The 23,728-nt window shown below is 43.8% G+C and overlaps 1 protein-coding gene across 2 annotated transcripts in view; it reads left to right on the plus strand.

Moving 5' to 3' along the window:
- CCDC150 (coiled-coil domain containing 150) overlaps positions 1–23,086 on the plus strand; it is a 99,360-nt gene extending 76,274 nt beyond the window's left edge. For both annotated transcript variants that reach the window (XM_082252048.1, XM_082252049.1), the window contains 4 exons: positions 1,963–2,154; positions 15,119–15,187; positions 15,332–15,481; positions 22,921–23,086. In XM_082252048.1, coding sequence (XP_082108174.1) covers positions 1,963–2,154; positions 15,119–15,187; positions 15,332–15,481; positions 22,921–23,034 — 525 coding nt within the window. In that variant the 3' untranslated portion in view covers positions 23,035–23,086. The remainder of the gene's footprint in view (positions 1–1,962; positions 2,155–15,118; positions 15,188–15,331; positions 15,482–22,920) is intronic.
- Positions 23,087–23,728: the final 642 nt, after the last annotated feature.

A 23,728-nucleotide genomic window follows, 5' to 3' on the forward strand; every position in this document is an offset into this window, starting at 1 on the left:
GATTTTTACATTTTTTTTTGGGGGAATTTCATATAAAAAAAAGTGAAAAATATTGTTGTTTTTGCAAAAATTACGCTCTTTTTTTGTTTATAGCGCGTGATCAAAAAATCGCACAGGTGATCAAATACCACCAAAAGAAAGCTCTGTTTGTGGGAAAAAAAGGACGTGAAATTCGTTTAGGTACAGCGTCGCACGACCGCGCGATTGTCCGTTAAAGTCACGCAGTAAAAAATCGCAAAATAACCCCTGGTCTTTTAGCAGGAAAATCCTCCGGTGGTAAAGTGGTTAAAGACTATTTTGTCACAAAATATAATATTCATATCATATGAGCATGGTATTGTGAATACTGTGAACTTCTGTAATCTGTTCACTGACATTGGATAACAAGGGGATTTAACATTTTTAGCCTTGCCAGCTAAAAAGCTTTTCCAGTGGTTGTGTCCTGAGATTGTCAATTTTGTTTTTACATTATAGACTACCTGAATACTACGCAACCCTTTTGAACATGCAGGGATGAGATACAAATCAGTTAAAATCCCTTCCTCTGACACATTGGTGTTTATTTACTAAAGCTGGAGAGTGTAAAATCAGACTCATTCCTGCATAGAAACCAATTCGCTTCTAACCTCAGCTTGTTCTATTTAGTTTTGGCAATAAAAATGTGGAAGCTGATTGGTTTCTTTGCAGAAGTGAGCCTGACTTTTCACTCTCCAGCTTTAGTAAATAAACCCCATCCTGTTTAATGGGAATCTAACATCTTTTTAAAGCATCAGCTTGATGTAAACTCTCATCAATGTATTACATTATACATCCCAGCAATTGTTCTACAAGGCAGTTTAGTTGTTTGACATGCAGATAGTCATTAGGGAGAGCCTATTGCCATATGGAGCTGCACATTATAATCTGTAGGTCAAATAACTTTTGGATAAATATTACGATACAAGATCAAATTGCATGGTTGTTGAAATACTATTTAGTGTCATTTGTGACAGGAAAGTCCCTAGATTATTTCAAACATTATAAACCTTCAGAATGTACTAAGATTTAGATCAACGTATCTTTAACCACTTTTCGCCCACACTATAGCCGAAAGACAGCTACAGCGTGGGCTTCCAGTGTCAAGAGGGCGTCAATAAACGTCCTTCCGTGATCGCGCTGCTCATGCGCCCCCTGTGGCAGGCGGTCAGCACGCTCTGTGATCCTCTATCGGACTCGGCTGATCACAGAACAGGGTAAAGGGCCAATCACAGCAGCCCTTACCACGTGATCAGCTGTCCGCCAATGACAGCTGATCGCGGAAGTAAACAGAAGCCGATTAACGGCTTTTTTTCTCCTCATAATCAGCACGAGGGGAATAGAAGAAAGCCGGTAACAGGCTTCTGTTACAAGGACATTGAGCCCAATCTGGGCTCACCGGTGCTGCTAATTAGTGACAACTAGTACCACCTATCAATGCCCATCAGTGCCACCTATCAGTGCCTCATCATCAGTGTCACCTATCAGTGCCTTCTCTCAGTACCTTCCAGAAGCCCGTCAGTGCCCACCAGTGCCGCCTCATCAGTGCCTATAAGTGCAGCCTATCAGTGACCATTACTGCAGCTTCATCAGCGCATATCAGGAGAAAAATGATCTGATTTCAAAATTTTAGAACAAGCCATGACTTTTTTTTTTTCTGTCTTTTTTTGTTTCTTTAGCAAAAAAAAAAACCCCAGTGGTTAAATAAAACCAAAAGAAAGCTATATTTGTGTAGAAAATGATAAAAATTTTGTTTGGGTACAGTGTTGCATGACGGCGCAATTCTCATTCAAAGTGCAACAGCGCTAAAAGCTGTAAATTGGCACGGGCAGGAAAGAGGTATAAGTGCCCAGTAAGGAAGTGGTTAAAAAAAATAAATCAGTAGTGGTAAATATATGAAAGAAAGTAGATCTGATGGTTGGTTTCATTCTTTCTTATTACTCACAGCTAAAGAAAGCACTAGATAATGCCACAGCAAAATCCGCAGAGCTCTCACGGACAAACAGAGAGCTGAGAGCTCGGGAATCCATGCTACAAAAAGAAATTCTGCAACAGAAGGAGATTGTATGTGGACTTAAAACACAGCTCAGATGTTACATGGAGAGAAAAGGGGCCAGAAAAGAAGCAGAGAGAATACATGTGAGTTAGAATTATTTTTAAACCATATTCCTTAATATATTTTGCAAACTTACATTGTACATTTGTGTTTATTTATATTAGAAATATTCCACAACATTTTCAACTTCTTAAATTGTAAGCTCCAATGAGCAGGGCTGATTCATACTGTATTAAATTGTATTGTACAGTAATTGTACTGTTTGCCGGTATATTGTAAAGTGCTGCGTAAACTGTTGGTGCTACAAAAATCAGTATTATAATAATAATAATAATTTTCTACAGGCAGCACTGACTGCCCTGTATATCTTAATGTAAATTTGTGCTTTTCCTATGCAGGGTAAAGCAATAAGTTTATTTTAGTATATTCCATAATTAATTTGCTGCTGGGAGCAAAGACAAATACATGTTACTTTCAGGTATGTAGATCATGTAACTCACTCCTCTTTTTTCTTCTGACAGCAGTGGTGCTTGTTGATTGCCCAAAGCTGTCACCTGGGGTTGGGAGTAAGTTAGCAACCCTGTGTAAACTAAAGCCCCGTACACACATAGCGATTGTCGGCCGAACGATCGGCCGTCTTTTGTCCGGTGCTGTCCTGTCGGTTGAAAAGTGCTAAAGACTGCACACGAATTTTGTCGGCCATCAACAGCCGACTGCAGAAGTGATGTCATGTGATGGTTAACTTTCCGTGTGTTTTTTCTTCTCTGAGCATGCCCAGTCTTGCTCATCTGCTGTTTGTCGGCCAAATTCTGTACTGACTGAGGAACAATCGGCCGTTCTGGTGTTGGCCAACAAAAATTATAAAGCCTGCACAACAGATTCTGTTCGGCCGAAAAGTCGCAGTCGGTTGTCGGAAGCATCATACTAACAAGCCGACAATCGGCCGATCGGACGTTGGCCGAATATTTACGGCCGACAATCGCTACGTGTGTACGGGCCTTAAGACTGGGATCAAATGAAAGCTTACACATGGCTTCATCTCCTCATGCTCAATAGCAAACAGAGCTGTGGAAAGTGAAGTGAAGCTAAGTAAAAGATGCTGCAGGGGATGACTTTGAAGTGAACATAGGATAAGAGAACAACTGCACACCAAATGTTCCAGAATTCAATAAAACTATACCTTGATCATATAGTATAGGACACATGAATTGATTCTTATGCCCCGTACACACGTGCAGATTGTCGGCCGAAAAGATTCGGCCGACGACCGATCGGCCGATTGTAGGCTTGTTAGTATGATGCTTCCGACAGCCGACAGCGCACTTTCGGCCGAACAGAATCTGTCGTGCAAGCATTAAAATTTTTGTATGCCGACACCAGAACGGCCGATTGTTCGCCAGTCAGTACAGAATTCGGCCGACAGACAGCAGATTTGCAAGACTGGGCATGCTCAGAAAAGAAAAAAGACAAGGAAAGTTAACCATCACATGACATCACTTCTGCAGTCGGCTGTTGTTGGCCGACAATATTCGTGTACAGTCTTTTGCAGTTTTCAACAGACACGACAGACCTTGGACAAAAGACGGCCGATCGTTCGGCCGACAATCTGCACGTGTGTACGAGGCATTAGATGGCATTTATTACTGAATTAGCTTTTTTGTATATGGCTTCTGCAATTTGATCTCATTATTTTAAAACTGAGGTTGGTATTTGTTTTTTTTTTTAAGTTTCAAATATTTTATTTTGAAAACATACATAACAAAGAATCACATACAGAAAAAGAACAAGGAGGCCGTACACAATTAGACATACAGCAAAATGAGAGAAATAATGGTACCACAAGCTTAAACAACTACAATGACAGAGTTTATGGAATGCCATACAAACAGGATCATTAAAGAGCATCCATAATATATAAAAAAGGTGATAAGTCCATGGAAGGGAGTACTGTTGGCTGTTCATGAAAAATAGCATACCAAAATGTGGTCTACTAATCCCACACTTGACTCATGCACAGTTTTTTCCCAAAGGGAGTCAGCCAAGGGAAGAAGGAAATGAGGAGAAAGAGTAGATAAAAGGAGAAAAAAAAAGAAAGACAAAGAAAAAAGGAGGGTGAGAAACCCCATTCCAAAGATACCGGGGCCCCAGGTGTGCAGCCATTGCTGGCTCTTAAAAAATCCTGATACAATCAAAACATTCAAATACACAAAAAAATAGGTATGATTTGAAATCGTCTGAAACCATACAAGGAAGCCAGGGACATCATGTGTCCAAATAAACTTCAGCTGTCTCATGTAGATGTGGCGTCAATTCTGAGGGTGGTATTTAGTTTAGACTTTGCTTTTTGTGTATGGCTTCTGCAATTCGACCTCAATAAAATTGGGAGGTGTATCGTGTGAGTGCTGGTATCTTTATCAAATGGTCGTCAACAGTGTGACCATGGGCCACGCACTCCCAACTAAAGGAGGAGATACATGGGTCTGGTGCTGGATTGATTTAAAATAAAGTATTTTATTGCTGCCTTTGCCCCCATATGGGAGATTCACCCCTTCAATTTGCCCTGTTACTGTTGTCAATGATAGTGAATGAAAGAAAATCACAAATTTTGGGTTATCACCAGAGCAGGAATAGAGAGGAAATAATCCAGTGAGGACACTCGTTCTGGTGACAACAAAGGAGACCCTCACTTTGGAGAGATTTCCTCTCACTTATTGTTTTGACTTTGGGACTGTCAATTTAGGGAAATTCCCCCAGTGCCTCAGTTGGCAAAAAAAAATGACAGGGATCATTGTAACTCTTGCTCACTTTTTCAAAAAGGGGGAAAAAAGTTTTGCCTTTAGTTCTACTTTAAGAATTCTGTGGATAGGCCTTTGAGACTCTTCTGAGGTCGGTCCTCCTATGCGCTGGAAAATCCAAAGGAGGAGGAATATTTAAAGTGTTTGTAACCCTAAGAAAAAAATAGAGAGATCCTGTTTCCTTATAGCAGATTAAACAGCACAGTGCTTGTGCTGTCTAACCTGCCCCTCTCTAAACTGTAAAAAAAAAAAACCTGGCTGATCCTGCCACTTTCTGTTTATCCCTCTGTGAGCTGACCATGATAATCATGGCTAATGAGCCCTAATCACCGTGGTCAGCCTGCGTGCCTCCGTCATCTGCAGCTCTCCTCTGTCCCCCTCACACCCCCCCTCCCTGCCTGTCAGCTCGGGTCTGTATCTCTGTCTCTGCCCCCCTCCTGCCGCTATTAGTAGAAATAAAAGATTAGCAATTGTCACTGCCAGCCCCTCTATTATAATGAGGCATAACACACAGGGTAAATATTTTTCTAAAACGAAGATTGTAAATACTGTTTTCCAGTGGTCTTCAGACCAGTCACGTGACTCCTGGTTGTCTCCTACTCCGATTCAGGGCTACTGCAGTAGGGGCTGAGCGGCCACGTGACCTCCTCTGGCTGATGTCAGAGGGAGATCTTGGCTTGCCACCCACGATTGCTCCCCATAGAGACAGAACGGCAGACTGCCTATGTAAACAAGGCAGACTGCTGTTCTGTCACAAATGAACACAGGGATCCTGTGTTCCTGCTATTTAGGAACACAGATCTCTATTTTTATCTAGTAAGTACAACCCCCACACAGTGAGAAAGCACTCCCTAGGGACACACTTAACCCTTTGATTGCCTCTGGTGTTAGCCCCTTCCCTGCCAGTGTCATCAGTACAGTAACAGTGCATATTTTTAGCACTGATTACTGTAGAATTGTCACTGGTCCCCTTAAAAGTGTCAGTTAGGTGTCCAATCTGTCCACCGCAATGTCGCAGTCCCGCTAAAAATCGCGGATCGTCGCCATTACTAGTAAAAAAAATAAATAAAAATGACATAAATCCATCCCCTATAGTTTGTAGATCCTATAACGTTTGCGCAAACCAATCAATATACACTTATTGGGATTTTGTTTAACAAAAAATATGTAGCAGAATACATATTGGCCTAAATTGATGAAAAAATTAGATTTTTTTTTTTTTTTTTAATTAGCTGTGTTTTATTATTAAAAAAATATTGTTTTTTTTTTTTTTTTCTGAATTCTCGTCCTTTTTTAGTTTATAGCACAAAAAATAAGACCTCAGAGGTGATCCAAAAACACCAAAAGAAAACTCTATTTGTGGGAAAAAAAGGACATCCATTTTATTTGGGTACAGCGTCGCACGACTGCACAATTGTCAGTTAAAGTAACGCAGTGCCGTATCGCAAAAAAAAAAAAAAAAAACGCCTGGTTATTAAGAGGGTTAAACCTTCTGGTTCTTAAGTGGTTAAACAAGGCAATATGAATCTATGTTTTCATGTTGTTTATGCAAAATTCTGATTCCTTGTATCATTGGTGCATCCCAGCAGTCTTGGAGGCGATTGGTTCCATTGTATTGATATGCGTGTATACATCATATGTTTGTCAGTGCGCCCTTTTCTTGTTGGTATTTTGTACCTAATAAAGTGGCGGGTGAGTATACATTTGGTTAACACAAACATTTCCAAGATTTACTAATCCAGCCCAATTACTACTGGTTTCCAGTCCATTATCTATACTAGTGTTCTCTCTGCTAAAGTCCTGTGACCCAGAGTGAGTAACCATCTGAATTCCAGTTCACACAGGCTGTTCAGGTTAGGCTAGTATGTCTGGGAGTTCTGCTGAGTGAATTTTTCTGTCCTCATCTCTGCAACTCGCTGCTGTAAACTCCTTGCAGGTTTATGCTAGGTGGAGGTTCCTCTGTTTTAGTACTGAGGCTACCAATACATTTTCTCTTTCGTTCATTGACGGACCCAGCCCCTGATAATCTTAGCCATTGGGTTATACTGCCCCCTACAGGAGTAGGTCACTAGGCAGAAAAAAAGTCTGGCTACGCCTATGGGCAGTCCCAGGGAGCAGTCCCTCTCTCTGCTATAAGTACTCAGTTTTTTTCTGCCTAGTTAGGAGTAAGGACCTAGTTCCTTGCTGGGATCTCTGGTCCTGTGTGTCTTTTGGCTCAAATGCTGGTCTGCGGACCAGATTTCTAAAAAGTCCTTGACTGATCTTCCCGTTTATGGAGATCGCCTGTTTGGTGCTACCCTGGATATCATTAAAGGTCCCACGGGGGGGGGGGGAGAGTACCCTTCTTCCACAGGCTACTAAGGGCAAGGACCCTCGTCCTAGACCTGGGCCCTCCTCGGCTCATAAGAAGTTTTTTCGTCCCTCAGGATCGACTGACAAGGGATCGAAGCCCTTCAGGGCCTCCTCTGGAGGATCCACGCGAATTTGGCCTGGCAAGTCAAGAGCCGGCTTCTCTAGACCCGAGGACAAGGCCCCTTCAGCTTGAAGGTGCGCCCTCACCCGTATCTGGGGTGGGGGGAATTCTTCGCTGGTTCCCAGACCCGTGGACTTCCCTGGTACAAGACAAGTGGGTCCACGAAGTTATACGGTCCAGCTACAAGATCAAGTTTCGTTCTTTCCCTCCGAAATGTTCTTTCCCTCCAACATGCGACTGTCCCTGGTCTGCTTACAGGCTCTCCTTGGGGCGGTGCAAGACCTTTTACTTCAAGGGGCGATTGTCCCTGTTCCGACTTAGAAATGTTTTCAGGGGGTTTTTCTTAAACCTGTTTACAGCCCTCAGGAAGGAAGGCAAGGTGTGTCTAATTCTGTACCTCAAGGTGCTGAACTTCTTGTGCAGGTACAGAAGTTCAGAATGGAGTCTGTTCACATGGTGGTGGCTTCCCTGCACCAGGGAGATTTTCTTGCCTCCATCGACATCAAGGACGCTTACCTTCACATTCCAATATGTGTTGGTCACCAGCATTTACTCCGCTTTGCCGTGGGAGAGGAGCATTATCAGTTTTTGGTGTTACCCTTTGGTCTCGCCTCTGCTCCTTGGGTATTCACGAAAGTGTTGGCCCCAGTACTAGCATTGTTACGTCAGCAGGGGATTGCAGTCCTGGGCTATTTGGACGACCTTCTTCTGTGAGCAGAGTCTCCTACTGTGCTGGTGGAAAACCTAAAGATCTTCATACGGACCCTGAGGAAATTTGGCTGGATTCTGAATCTTTAAAAGTCTGCCTTGGAGATTCTGATCAAATGGGACAAGACTCCGCAGTCTCTGGACAGCCAAATCCAGCTTAGCCGGGGTGCAAAAGGGTCCCTGATCTGGTGGCTTAGTAATATATGGCAAATCCTTCCTCCCCTTATATTGGACGGTGGTCGCCACGGATGCCAGCCTGGCGGGGTGGGAGGCGTTTTAGACAGAAATTCTGCTCAGGGGGTCTGAACCTGACCACTGATCAATATCCTGGAGCTCCGAGCAATCAGAACATTGGACAGATTCTCTCCAAGGATGCCACAGCCGTGGCTTATGTCAATTACCAAGGGGGCACAAGAAGTGTCCTGGCGGCTCTGTAGGTAGCCAGCATTCTCAGGTGGGCAGAACGTTTGTTCCAGCCCTTTCCACCGTACACATTCCCGGAGTGGAAAACTGTCAGGTGGATTACCTCAGTCAGCAGGTGTTGGACCAGGGGGAATGGTCTCTTCATCCAGAGGTGTTTCATCAGTTGTGTGTCCAGTGGGGCATCCCCGAGGCGTCTCGGCTCAACAGAAAGGTGCAGAGGTTTGTGGCACGGTCACGGGACCCTTTGGCAGACACCACAGATGCGCTGGTGGCCCCCTGGGGTCAGTATCATCTGATTTACACCTACCCTCCTGTCAAGCTTCTGCCAAGACTTCTACGCAGGATCGAGGCAGAAGGGATTCCGGTCATTATAGTGGCCCGGTACTGGCCTCACCGGGCTTGGTACTGGTGCTGCTGGTCACCGTCGTTCCTTGAAAGCTTCCCCTTAGGGAGGATCTGCTGTCTCAAGGGCCAATCTTCCACCCTGCTTTACAGTCGCTGGCTTTGACGGCTTGGCTGTTGAAAGCCAGGTACTGAAGGATAGAGGTTGGTCTCAATCTGTGATTCCAGCGCTGTTAAAAGCTAGGAAATCTACTTCTAGGAAGATCTACCATCATACGTGAAAGACGTACATTGCGTGGTATAAGTCCTTTGGGGTTCATCCTCACTCCTACTCGGGGGCTCGGATCTTGACCTTCCTTCACGGGGGGGGTTGAACAGAAATTGGCCTTGAGTACCATCAAAGGCCAGGTGTCGGCTTTGGCGGTCTTCTTTCAACGACCCTTGGCCACACACTCCCTGGTGCGTACCTTTCTTCAGAGTGTTCACCATTTGGTTCCTCCAGTGCACTCTCTGTTGCCGCCTCCAGAAGTTTACCTTTGAGAAGCTTCAGGAGATTCCCTTGTTTAGGCTGTCTCAGAAGGTGGGAATAAAAACATTGTGTTGACTGGCGGCGTTATCCTGTCGTTCACCTTACTTAGTGGTTCACAGAGATAAGGTGGTTCTTCGCCCCTGTCTGTCATTCCTTCCAAAGGTTGTCTCTGATTTCCATTTGAAAGAAGACATTGTGTTACTATCCCTGTGTCTAAGGCCAAAACATGTAAAGGAAACTGCTTTGCATGCCTTGGATGTGGTTCGAGCAATTAGGGTGTACCTGGCAGATATAGAGTCTTTTAGGAAGTCAGACTCACTATTTGTGCTTATTGTGCTTACGGATGGGTCTCGGACAGTGTTGTCCGCTTCCTCTGCATCCATTCCTAGATGGATCAGACAGACGATAATTCAGGCCTTTTCCATTAGGGTCAGGTTCCTCCTTTCCCTATCAAGGCGCACTCTACTGGGTGCTCAGTGTCTCCGGGGCCTTCCTTTATCAGGCGTCAGTGACGCAGGTTTGCAAGGCGGGCACCTGGTTATCAGTGCACACTCCCACAAAGTTCTATAAAGTGGATGTGTTGGGATCAGCGGATGCCTCTTTTGGCCGCAAGGTTTTGCAGGCTGCTGCTTAGAGGACCTGTTTCCTATTTGGGGGTGTATTGTTTTTTTTAGGTGGGCTCCAGTTGTTTTGGTTGAGCCCCTGTTGCCTGGTTAGCTACTGTTTTTAGCCTTGGGAATTTTTTTGCTGTTCCCACCCCTCATGTTTAACACTGCTTTGGGACGTCGCAATGGTTAAGAATATCAGGAGCTGTGTCCATCAATGAACAAAAAAGAAAATGGGATTTTTGACTTACCGTAAAATTCATTTCTCTGATGTTCATTGACGGACACAGCACCCACCCCTCTGTGGAGTTGTATTTTCTCTTACACTGCTTGTAACAAAACTGAGTACCTATAGCAGAGAGAGGGAGTATACCCCCTGGACTGCCCATAGGCCTAGCCACACTTATTTTCAGCCTAGTGTCCTACTCCTGTAGAGGGCAGTATAACCCAATAGTTAATAATATCAGGAGCTGTGTTTGTCATTGAACATCAGAGAAATGGATTTTAAGGTAAATCAAAAATCCCATTTTCTAGAATTCCATCTGTAGTTAATTGGCTAATATGTGTGGAAGCTAGTTGCAAGTTGGCTACATGGGGTAGCCCTCCTCTTTAATTATCTATAGATCTGCTCAAGGGAAAAGTTGTTTTTACTTTCTTTTCTCTTGCTTTCTGCCTGGCTGTTTCATGATGTAGCTCTAATTCAAGAGCACAGGGCTTAGTTCCGTTTGGCTCCTGTGTGAAGGGGACTTCTTATGTTTTGGTTTAGCTCTCTGCTGGAAATTATCTCTGACCCATGTGCCATTACTGCTATTTTCCCCTCTTCTACTAAATCGGACACAGACATGCTGAACCTCTTTGATTTGAATAAGGATACCCTAAGGGATCCATTACAAAATGTTGACTCTCTGCCCTCTCTGAAGAGAGAATTGTAAGGACAGATTTCAGTCTGTTGCTATTAGGCCCACATCTAAGAATTTTATTTTTCTCTTTATTGCAGCGGTCAGTTTGACCCTTTAAATTAGTAGTAATGACAGCTTCTGCTTCTGGTTGTACCTTCTCGAAACAATGAAATGCATCTGGAAAAATGGCAGTAATTTTTAATTTCAGCTGTATTGGTCTGCGAAGAGCTTCCTGGTTTTGCTATTGCATTGTTCTGTTAGTACCTATGTGTGGGCACGAATCACAGTGTGTCCCTGACTGTCCAGAAGTTGCAGCAGTTTAATTGGATCCTGGACCTTCAGAAATTGTCTCTGTTAAGGCCCGTACACACGTACTGATTGTCGGCCGAAAATGTTCGGCCGATTTTCGGCTTGTTAGTATGATGCTTCCGACAGCCGAACTGAATCTGTCGTGCAAGCATTAAAATTTTTGTATGCCGACACCAGAACGGCCGATTTTTCGCCAGTCAGTACAGATTTCGGCCGACAGACAGCAGATTTGCAAGACTGGGCATGCTCAGAAAAGAAAAAAGACAAGGAACATTAACCATCACATGACATCACTTCTGCAGTCGGCTGTTGTTGGCCGACAAAATTCGTGTGCAGTCTTTTGCACTTTTCAACAGACACGACAGCCCTCGGACAAAAGACGGCCGATCGTTCGTGTGTACGGGACTTAACTCATCATTTGGAGTATCTTGTTCACAACATGTACACAACTTAGGCTTGAGTGTTTTGTTCCCAGAAGAAACTTCACGCTTTCTAGAATCAGATTCTAGTTTTCCAGTCCAGGAGTCGTCATGCTCTCTCCATTTGCACGAGAGCACTGGGTCTGATAGTAACCCCCTTTAAGACAATTCCATCTCAACAACGCATTGTTCTGTTGTCGAAGATAAGTCAATCTGTTTAAATTTGATTGGCCCTGAGGACTAGGTTGTTACTGTACTGGTGGCTCAGGCAGCCTGCTCTGGAATAAGGGAATTTCTTCACTCCCATATTCTTTAAGATCCCCACAGTTGATGCCAGCCTAGTCCTGGTCACTCTGTCGACCCAGGGAATTAGGTCCTTGGAGAAGTCTCATCTCCCATTGTTTTTTTTTTTTGTTTTTTTTATCAGAAAATAAACTTTATTGAACAAATAAGCAGTACATATCAGCAAGATAAACAAGTGCAAATATGTAGACATGACATCAGCTTAATTAAAGTAGTACTCTGCGGTCATCAAGGGTTCAGTAATAAAAAGCAAAAGTAAGAGAAAAATCACAAATTGCACAATAAAGTATATGAAAGAACCCAACATTTATGTCGAACCTCATACACAATTCCCAGGAACATATAATCATGTCATAACAGGACTAAGTTCAAATGTTAAAGTATAGCCTCAGAACTCTGAGGACAGAGCAAGTAACCATAGCGAGAAGAAAAAAAATGAGATAGCAGAAAGAAAAGGGAAGAAAAAAAGAATGAAAAAAGAGTACAGCCTGCTGTTGATACAGTATATAGTACCAGCAATCACCTGGACAGTCCATGTCACCCCACGAGACTCCCCGCTTTCCCCCAACTCCGTCCCTAATATCAACGAATGGGTAGTACCAACTAGCCCTGTAGGAGCCTATCTTTAATTAACTGGTGAGGTGCCAGGCCTGGAGTTTCTAACCACGGTTGCCACAAAGAATACAATTTATTCGGAGAGCCTCTATGAAGGTAGGTACGTTTCTCACAAATTAAGACACTGTTTACACGATCCACCCATAAACTCAGTGTGGGTATCCGCGAGGACGTCCACAATTGAGCAATCAGCTTGCGAGCAATATATAATAACCACAGTATCAAGACATGTAAGTGAGAAGATAAGGAGTCAGCCTCCAAGGCACCCAGTAAACATATAGAAGGTTCTTTCAAAATTCTAAAATAAAATACCCAGGAGATAGTGCAAAGCACATCATCCCAGTAGCATGTAAGGTTTGGACATCTCCAAAACATGTGAATAAGGTCGCCATGATCTCTTTCACATCTTGGACATCTGTGTCCCGCCTTCCCCATTTATGTAACTGAAAAGGGGTCCTATAGGCCCTATGTAGTAGGTACATGTGGGATAATTTGTGAGAGGCCGAAACAGATATCAATGGGATGGAGGAGAGACACATTTCCCACGTCTCGGTATCAATGGGGCCAATATCCCATTCCCAACCCCGCCTGCAAGGCAAGGATTCAGGGTCTTGAAAGGCCTGGATGAGATGGGCATCTCATCTCCCATTTTAACATTGGGTGATATGACTGTCTCAGATAGACGGTCATCTGAATCAGTCAGACAATGCCACAGCAGTGGCAAGTATCAACCTTCAGGGAGGAATTAGAAGTCGCGATGGGGCAAGACATTCCTTTCTCTACTCTCATCCAATAGGTAGTGTTTTGTGTAGCCATTACCTCTAGAAAACAAGGGTCTGATCTGGCAGGCCTTATCATGAGAGGAACCCTTTCTAGTTTTTGCATAAGGACCAGTTGGTGTTTGCTTAGGGTAGTTTCTGCCTTGCAATTCAACCAAAAAATTGCTCTGTCCTCCTCCAGTTTACCAAAAGGACATTTCTCTCCACTGCCTGGATGTATTTCAGGCTGTGAGAGTCTATTTCAAAGCCACTTATTCCTTTTGTATAGTAGATGGACCATGTAAGGGTCCACCATCTCTAGGTATATTAGGCAGACAATCATTCAGACTTTCAGACTTGTGGTCTTAACTACTTGCCGACTGCCGCACGACTATATACGGCGGCAGTCAGCCCCTCCTGGGCAAAGTGACGTATGGGTACGTCACTCGCCCATGAGCCTGTTAGGGGCAAGCGCGCGCCGCTGGGGGTGCGCTCCCGCCCATGCTCGTTCACTAACATCCCCGCGCGTGTGATCGGCCGCTCCGATGTCCGCCGTTCACTCGCGATCTCGCTCAGGAGAGGGAGAAAGGCAAACGGCTGATTTAAACACAGCCATCTGTCATTCTCCCTTAGATCATGACAGAGGCTATGCAATCCTGCTATGTAGGATCGTATGTCTCTGTTATGATCTAACAAGCCACGCCCCTTAACAGTAAGAATCACTCCCCTAGGTACACATTTAACCCCTTGATCACCAATAAAGTTAATCCCTTCCCTGCCAGTGTCATTTTTACAGTAACAGTGCATATTTATAGCACTGATTACTGTAGTAATGTCACTGGTACCCCCAAAAGTGTCAAAAATGTCAGTCAGGGGTCCGATCTGTCTGCCACAATGTCGCAGTCCCGCAAGAAAAAAAAAATCGCAGATCGCCGCCATTACTAGTTAAAAAAACAAAAAAAATAAAATAAAAATGACATAAATCTTTCCCTTAGTTAGTAAACGCAATAACTTTTGCGCAAAAAAAAAATGTGAAAAATATTGTTATTTTTTCAAAATTGTCGCTTTTTTTTGTTTATAGCGCAAAAAGTAAAAATCGCACAGGTGATCAAATACCACCAAAAGAAAGCTCTGTTTGCGGGGGAAAAAGGACGTCAATTTCATTTGGGTACAGCGTCGCACGACCGGCAATTGCCCGTTAAAATCACACAGTGCCGAATCCCAAAATAGGGCCTCGTCTTTGAGCAGCCAGATCCTCCAGGGCTTAAGAGGTTGCAATTATATGAGATCTCTGAGTGCCTTTTGGTCTTTTTTTACAACATTATGCAACTTTTCCAAGTTAGCGATGTTACCACATGGTTTTCTGTTTTGTTTTCTACCAGGTAGATATGCAGGCCTCAACTGATGCCATCTTCACGTTTTGGGTCTTTTAGGCAGTCTCTTGAGCTGTAGGCAGTCCCCAGGTTTCTGGTGTTTTTCTTTTTTTTTTTTTTTTTTTTGTTGGGTTTGTTAGCCTTTGTTGCTATGTTATCTGTTCTTCTGCTGGACTGCTTTTGGACATCTCAACAGTGTAGGAATTCCTCTGTTCCTCAATTGATGAAAACAAAAATAGTATTTCTGTACTCATTCTTTCTTGAAGTCTGTTGTGGGGCGCAAGGCCCTCCCCTCTGTCTTTTTTCATGTTCTTGGTACTACTTTGTTCTAACAACCCAACGGTTTAAGAGTTCCTGTGTCCCTAAATAGATTTATGAAAAAGGTAAGTACAAAAACATGGTTTTTATGATCCCTTGTTTTGATTATTTGAAGCATGAAAACTGAAAATGAGTAATTGGGTTACAATGTTAATCTTTTTATTTGATCACTTCATAGGAGCTAGAGGCCAGGCTGAAATCCATGCAGAAAGTTCAGGAGGATTATGAGAGAAATAATAATGAGCAGGTAAGAATTTTTATAGCGAGGAGCATTAGGAGAAGGTTTTAAATAGAGTAGAAAATATGAAAAAAACATTTCGCTTCTCTGGATGTATAAAGGACGAAAGCTTACAGTTTGGATGATAGCTAACATTTGTCATATTCAATGCAGTGTAAGCACATCCAAGGGTTCATGGCAGAAGTGGAAAAACTCCGTAAAGAAATAGCTGCAGCAGCATCCTGGAGGGCACAAGAAGACACCTTTCAGAGCCCTAGAGAGAAAAATATGAAGTCCAGGATGAAGTTGGAGGAAAGATGTGGGGTAATGAATATATATTTTTTTACTGTATAACAATAACTTAATTCATAGCACTAAACTAACAAATTCTACCTCAAACTGACATTACAAAATGCATTAACCGGCCACTTTATTTGGTACACTGTGCTGGTACTGGGTTGAACCCCCTTTTGCCTTCAGAACTGTCCTAATTTGTAGAATAGATTTAACAAGTTGTTGGAAACATTCCTCTGAGATTGTGGTCGATATTGACATGATAGCATCAGTTGCTGCAGATTTGTCAACTGCACATCCTAGATGCGAATCTCCCGTTGCACTACATCCCAAAGGTGCTCTATTGGATTGAGATCTGGTGACTTGTGGATGCCATTGGAGAACAGTGAACTCATTGTCATGTTCAAAAAATTAGTTTGAGATGATTTAAGCTTTGTCACATGATGCCTTATCCTGCTGGAAGGAGCCATCACAAGATGGGTACACTGTAGTCATATAGAGATGGACATGGTTAGCAACAATACTCAGGTAGGCCGTGGCAGTTTAAACAATGCTCATTTGGCACTAAGGGGCCCAAAGTGTGCCAAGAAAATATCCCCCACACCATTACACCACCAGCAGCCTGAACCATTGATACAAGGCAGGATGGATCCATGCTTTCATGTTGTTTATTCCAAATCCTGACCCTACCATCTGAATGTCGCATTTGAAATCAAGACTCATCAGACCATGCAATGTTTTTCCAATCTTCTATTGTCAAATTTTGGTAAGCCTGTGCATATTGTAGCCTCAGTTTCCTGTTCTTAGCTGACCGCAGTGCTACCTGGTGTTGTCTTCTGCTGCTGTAGCCCATCTGCTTCAAGGTTCAATGTTTTGTGTTTTCAGAGATGGTGTTCTGCATACCTTGGTTGTAATGAGTGGGTATTTGAGTTACTGTTGCCTTTCTATCATCTCAAACCAATCTGCCCATTCTCCTCTCACCTCTGACATCAACAAGGCATTTTTCATCCACACAACTGCCGCTCACTGGATATTTTCTCTTTTTCGGACCATTCTCTTTAAACCCTAGAGATGTTTGTGCATGAAAATCCCAGTAGATCAGCTTTTTTTTTAAATACTCAGACCATCACGTCTGGCCCCAACAACCATGCTACGTTCAAAGTCACTTAATTCCCTTCTCTTCCCCATTCTGATGCTCGGTTTGAACTTCAGCAAGTCGCCTTCACCACGTCTAGATGCCTGAATGTATTGAATTGCTGTCATGTGATTGGCTGATTAGCAATTTGTGTTACCAAGCAATTGAACAGGTGTACCTAATAAAGTGGCCAGTGAGCATAGTTTCCCTCCTACAGTGCTACAGCACGGGGTGGGACCCATATCCATAGTGTAATATGTTATAGATGTACCAATTGGCTTCTAGTTCTCAATAAACTACAAGGGGTGCTACAGGGTGCCGTTGAGCGCTTTAGTAGTTCATTGTTTCTTCCTGTCAGTGTGTAACTGCCTACCCATATCGGACGTATGAGCAGACAGTTTACACAGAATGTCTGCAAGGACCCTGCATTGCACCCATGATCTGTTGATCGTAGATGCAATGCTTTGCAAGCTCATAGTAAAAAATAAATAAATGCACATTTCTCTTTCATTCATTGACGGACACAGCTCCTGATCTTCTTAATCATTGGGTTATACTGCCCCCTAGGCAGAAAAAAGACTGACTACGCCTATGGGCAGTCCCAGGAGGTATACTCCCCCTCTCTGCTATAGGTACTCAGTTTTTTTCTGCCTAGTCAAGAGTAAGGACCTAGTTAAATGCTGGGATCTTTTCTTTGGTCCTTGCAATTCTTTCCCTTTGGACCACTTTTTCAAATTTTTTCCTGTAAAATCTACAATCAACTGCCAGAATGGGCAACGGGCTGGATAATCTAGATCCAGTGGTCACCTCGGAACGTTTTCTGGGGTTTTATTTAAACCTGTTTACAGTCCCCAGGAATGAGGGCAAGATGCACCCAATCCTGGACATCAAAGCAATGAATGCTTTGTGTGGCTACAGAAGTTCAGAATGGAGTCCATTCGCACGGTGGTGGCATCCCTGCATCAGGGGGATTTCCTTGCCCCTATCGACATCAAGGACGCTTACCTACACATTCCAATATGTGTCGGTCACCAGCACTTCCTCCGCTTTGCCATGGGAGAGAAGCATTATCAGTTTTTGGCATTACCCATTGTTCTCACCTCCACTCCTCGGGTCTTCACAAAAGTGTTGGCCCGGGTTCTAGCATTGTTCCGTCAGCGGGGGATCGCAGTACTGGGCTACCTGGATGACCTTTTTCTGCGAGCGGAGTCATCTGCTGCTCTGGTGGATGTGGAGATCACTATACAGACTCTGAGGGAGTTTAGCTGGCTTCTGAGTTTTCAGAAGTCTTCTCTGGTTCCTTCAACAAAGCTGGACTATCTGGGTCTGACTCTGGACTCGGCACTGGCAAGAGTGTTCCTTCCTCTGGAGAAACTCCAGAAACTGCATGCTGCAATTCATCATCTGTTATCCTGCAGATGGTCATCCCTCTGGACTTGCATGCAGGTGCTGGGCCTTATGGTGTCTACCTTTGAGGCGGTTCAGTTTGCACAGTTTTGTACAAGGTCCCTGCAAAGGGAGATTTTAGCCAAATGGGACAAGTGTTTGAAGTCTCTGGACAATCCGATCCAGCTGAGCCGGGAAACAAAAGGGTCCCTGATCTAGTGGCTTCGTTCCCAGGCACTTCAACAGGCCAAATCCTTTCTCCCCTTGTATTGGACAGTGGTCACCATGGACGCCAGTCTGTCTGGGTGGGGAGGCGTTCTAGGCTGGAGCTCTGCTCAGGGTGTCTGGACACTGGAAGATGTCCTGGAACTCTGAGCAATCAGACTGTGCCTGGATCACTGGACGGATCGTCTTCAGGGGTGTCCAGTGCGAATTCAATCAAACAACGCCACGGCCGTGGCTTATGTCAATCACCAGGGGGGCACAAGAAGTATTAGCGGCTCTGGAGGTAGCCGACATTCTACAATAGGGAGAACGTTTCGTTCCAGCCCTCTCCACCGTACACATTCAGAGGGTGGAAAACTGGCAGGCGTTGGATCAATGGGAGTGGTCCCTTCATACGGAGGTGTTTCATCAGTTGGGTCTCTGGTGGGGCACCCCTGAGGTGGATCTGTTGGTGTCTTGGCTCAACAAAAAGGTGCAGAGGTTTGTGGCACGGTCACAGGATCCTCTGGCGGATGCCACAGATGTGCTGGTGGCCCTGTGAGGCCAGTATTGTCTAATTTACGCCTTACCTCCTCTCAAACTTCTTCCAAGACTCCTGCACAGGATTGAGGCAGAAGGGTTTCTGGTCATTTTAGTGGCTCCAGACTGGCCTCCCCGGTCTTGGGACTCCGACCTGGTGCGGCTGGTTGCCGACGTCCCTTGGAGACTACCTCTCTGGGAGGATCTGCTTTCCCAAGGGCTGATCTTCCATCCTGCTTTACAGACGCTGTCTTTGACGGCTTGGCTGTTGAAAGCCAGGTGCTGACGGATAGAGGTTTGTCTGAGTCGGTGATTCCCACGCTGTTGAAAGCTAAGTCTACTTCTAGGAAGATCTACCATCGTACATGGAAAACATTGCATGGTGTGAGTTTCTTGTGGTTCGTCCTCGCTCTTTCTTGGTGGCTTGGCTCTTGACCTTCCTTCAACAGGGGGTTGAGCAGAAACTGCCTTTGAGTACCATCAAGGGCCAAGTATCGGCCTTTGTGGTCTTCTTTCAACGACCTTTGCCACACACTCCCTGGTGCGCACCTTTCTTCAGGGGATTCGACACTTGGCTCCTCTAGTGCGGTCCCCGTTACCACCTTGGGACCTCAACTTGGTGCTTTCAGTGCTCCAGAAGCCTCCCTTTGAAAATATTCGGGAGATTCCCCTGCTTATGCTGTCCCAGAAGGTGGCCTTTTTGGTGGCAATCACCTCTGCGCGCAGGTTGTCGGAATTGGCGGCGTTATCTTGTCATTCACCTTACTTGGTGGTTCACACTGTGAGATAAGGTGGTTCTTCGCCCCTGTCCGTCGTTCCTTCCAAAGGTTGTCTCTGATTTCCATTTGTGTTGCTTTCTCTGTGTCCCAGGCCAAAACATCCTAAGGAAATTGCGGTGCATGCCCTGAATGTGGTTCGGGCAATTTGGGTGTACCTGGCAGCTACAGAGTCTTTTAGGAAGTCAGACTATTTGTGCTCACGGATGGGACTGTTCGCTTCCTCTGTGACCATTTCCAGATGGATCAGATAGACGGTTACTCAGGCCTATTCAATCAAGGGTCAGGTTCCTCCTTTCCCTATCAAGGCACACTCTACTTGGGCACTCAGTGCTTCCTGGGCCTTCCGTTATCAGGCGTCAGTGGCGCAGGTTTGCAAGGTGGCCACCTAGTTGTTGGTGCACACTTTCACAAAATTTTATGAAGTGGATGTGTTGGCATCTGCGGATGCTTCACTTGGCCGCAAGGTTTTGCAGGCTGCTGTTTAGAGGACCTGTTTCTTCTTTGGAGGTGTAATATTTTCAGGTAGGCTCCAGTTGTTTTTTGGTTGAGCTCCAATTACCTGGTTGGTTACGTTTTAGCCTTGGGAATTTTTTCTTGCTGTTCCCACCCCTGATATTTGACACTGCTTTGGGACGTCCCAATGGTTAGGAAGATCAGGAGCTGTGTCCATCAATGAACAAAATTGAATGCCGAAATGAGAAAATTGAATTTTTGACTTACTGTAAAATCCATTTCTCTGATGTTCATTGACGGACACAGCACCCACCCCTCTGTGAAGTTATAATTCTTCTGACACTGCTTGTAACAAAACTGAGTACCTATAGCAGAGAGAGGGAGTATACCGCACTGCCCATAGGCGTAGCCAGACTTTTTTTCTGCCTACTGTCCTACTCCTGTAGGGGGCAGTATAATATAACCCACTGGTTAAGAAGATCAGGAGTTGTGTCCGTCAATGAACATCAGAGAAATGGATTTTACAGTAAGTCAAAAATCCCATTTTTTTTTTTTTTTTATATCTCAAAAAGATGTGCATTTATTTTTTACAATGGTGAACTTCTCCTTTTAACCACTTCCGGACCGCCCGTCGCGTATTTACGTTGCTACTTTGACGTTAAATACCAGTGTTATGGCAGCAGATAGCTGCCATAACCCTGGTATTTCTCTACGCTGCCGGTGGTCCTCTTTTACATAAAAGTGGTCCCAGTGGCGGATTCGCAGTGAGATCACTTTTAAGGGCGGCGGGAGAGCTGTCCGCCCCCCTCCTGCCGCTTCCCGGTCGTTTTCCCTGCTTACCGAAGCCGTCGGTAGCAGGGAAAACGATCCGGTCCATTGCAGTCCTGGGCAGGAAGTCAAGTGAGGGCAAGATGGCCCCCACTCAACTCTGGCCTTGGAGGACCGGAGTGACATCATACGTCCCTTCTGCCCAACGGCTATGGGGGAACCCAAGCCAAACTACAACTCTGTGTGTCCATTCAGGCACAGAGCTGTCGTTCGGCCTCTTCCCTCTCTTTCCTGATTGGCTGATTGACTTTGATTCACAGCCGTGGGAGCCAAAAGTGCTGCGGCTCTGTCTCAGCCAATCAGGAGGGAGAGTCCCGAAAGGCAGAGGGACTCGTGGACATCTCTGGACAGTAATGTGGCTCAGCTAAGTATTAGGGTGTGCTGGGAATGCTGCTTCACACAGAAGGCTTTTTATCTTAATGCATAGAATGCAATAAGATAAAAACCTTCTGACTTTACAACTCCTTTAACATTGTAGTAGCAATGTTATGGATTTTTATAAATATAGATTATCGATTATGGTTATGGATAATTATAGATATTTTTGATTTTTTTTGGAAAATTAGACATATTCATTTTATTGTGGTATTTGCCACACAAACAAGTTCTTGCCACTTTGATGACTTGGAAACTACAGTATCTCACAAAAGTACACCCCTCACATTTTTTGTAAATATTTGATTATATCTTTTCATGTGACAACACTTCTTCTTTCTTCTTGTCACTTCTTGATGACACTTTGCTACAGTTCATTGAGGGAACCATGAATGCCAACATGTACTGTGACATACTGAAGCAGAGCATGATCCCCTTCCTTCAGAGACTGGGCCGCAGGGCAGTATTCCAACATAACGACCTCAAACACACCTCCAAGACGACCACTGCCTTGCTAAAAAAGCAGAGGGTAAAGGTGATGGACTGGCCAAGCATGTCTCCAGACCCAAACCCTATTGAGCATCTGTGGGGCATCCTTAACCAGAAGGTGGAGGAGCGCAAGAGCTCTAACATCCACCAGTTCAGTGATTTTTGTCATGGAGGAGTGGAAGAGGACTCCAGTGACAACCTGTGAAGCTCTGGTGAACTCCATGCCCAAGAAGGTTAAGGCCGTGCTGGAAAAATATGTTGGCCACACAAAATATTGACATTTTGGGCCCAATTTCCACATTTTCACTTAGGGGTGTACTCACCTTTGTTGCCAGCGGGTTAGACATTAATGGCTGTGTGTTGAGTTATTTTGAGGGGACAGCACATTTACACTGTTATACAAGCTGTACACTCCCTACTTTACATTGTAGCAAAGTGTCATTTCTTCAGTGTTGTCATATGAAAAGTTATAATAAAATATTTACAAAAAAGTGAGAGGTGTACTATTTTTGTGAGATACTGTATTTCCAAACATTTTGGTCACATTATGGAACAACAAATCACCAATTGTTGGGATTTGGTGACCTTAAAAAAATACATTAGTGAAGGCCTCATCCTGCATAGTCTTTCAGAGGTGGCCCTCAATGATGGTTTGAATGATACTGACTGGAATGAATGAAGAATGGCTTGCATTTCTCAATTTTTGTGGCATAGAACCTCATATTTAGAAAAAGGAAGAGAAAACAGAAAAATTAGAAAATGAGATTGAGGCACTTAAAAAAAAAAAAAAATATTAACATATTAGTTATCACCAATGGTACAAGATATGATAAACACAACAAACAAGAAAGCCGCAGAAACTAAACAAGACTAAACAAAATGACATTAGGAATTTAAAGGATTTAGAAATTAAGCCATTATACAAGTGCTGTTCAGTGTATTCACAACATGCTCTAGACTTTGCTGACTGCTCTAAATATATTGTACAGCCATGGCTGGACTGACTATAGTAGAGGTAGGGTGCTAAAGTGTTTTTGCTGCAATTAAGATTGTTAAGTAAGACAATTTTGCTTTGTCCCATTATGCTAATTAGTTGATCCAAGGAACTGATCTGTGCACCGTATTGAAGTCTTATTTTCTTTTCCTCTGGATCAGTTTTCCTAGAATGTAATAAGCTGGAGTTTTTGGAACCGGTTTAGTTTTGCCGTTGATAACTTACTGCGCAGGTTTATTTTCATGAATTAACCATTTGTTTTATTGTAAATTTATTCCTCCCTTAGGACATTGTTGAATATAACCTGACAAAACATTTTCATCCCCAATCCACTGCTGAGCACTGGGAGACAAAGCAGAAGCTTAAGTTGATTTCCCGAAATCTTGTATCCAAGGAGTGAACAAAAGACAGTGAATGCATTGAAGGTATACAGTCCTTGTGGTGAAACTGGAAAAAAATCATATATTGCAATGAAAGCCTGAAGTTTGGTATAAGAAACAGTGAGCCAATCTCCCAAGTAGGACAGTGGCCTTTTGCTTTAATGGAGAACAGTATTAAATCATGATGCTTGCTTTACTGGGTCAAGAGGAGTAAAACAACATGCTGGTAAAGTTTTGCATTTGAAAAAAAATTTGTGGACAAGTTTGTCAGCTCCACCAAATGTATGGATTTTTAACACTGTGTACAGCAAGATGTTTATTTATGTACAATGTGGATCAGTGCTATATTTTTGTATTAAAAAAAACATTTACTTCTTTCCTATGTGTTGTTCATTTTTTTATTTTGGTTTCTTTATGAAAATGAGAGATTATTTTGAAAAGCCACATTCCCTGTTAAAATCATTGGTATGATTTATAATGCAAGTCTAGTCTTGAAAGGTCATAAACAGTTCTGGGATTGCTGTTTTAAACAGGTAATGTAAGCAAGATAAAAAGACAAGGCGCCTCTAAGTGCAGTAGGCTCTGAGTATTTATTAGGTTAAAAGTATAAAAGCACTCACATTTGGTAAATGTGACATGGGCATAGCAAAGATCTGTCTGGAGTCTTCCTATCCGCTGTTCTGAGTGGTTGAAATGAGGACATCCGGTGATCCG

The sequence above is a fragment of the Pelophylax lessonae genome (assembly GCF_965119305.1).
Source record: "Pelophylax lessonae genome assembly, chromosome: 3".
Taxonomy (NCBI): domain Eukaryota; kingdom Metazoa; phylum Chordata; class Amphibia; order Anura; family Ranidae; genus Pelophylax; species Pelophylax lessonae.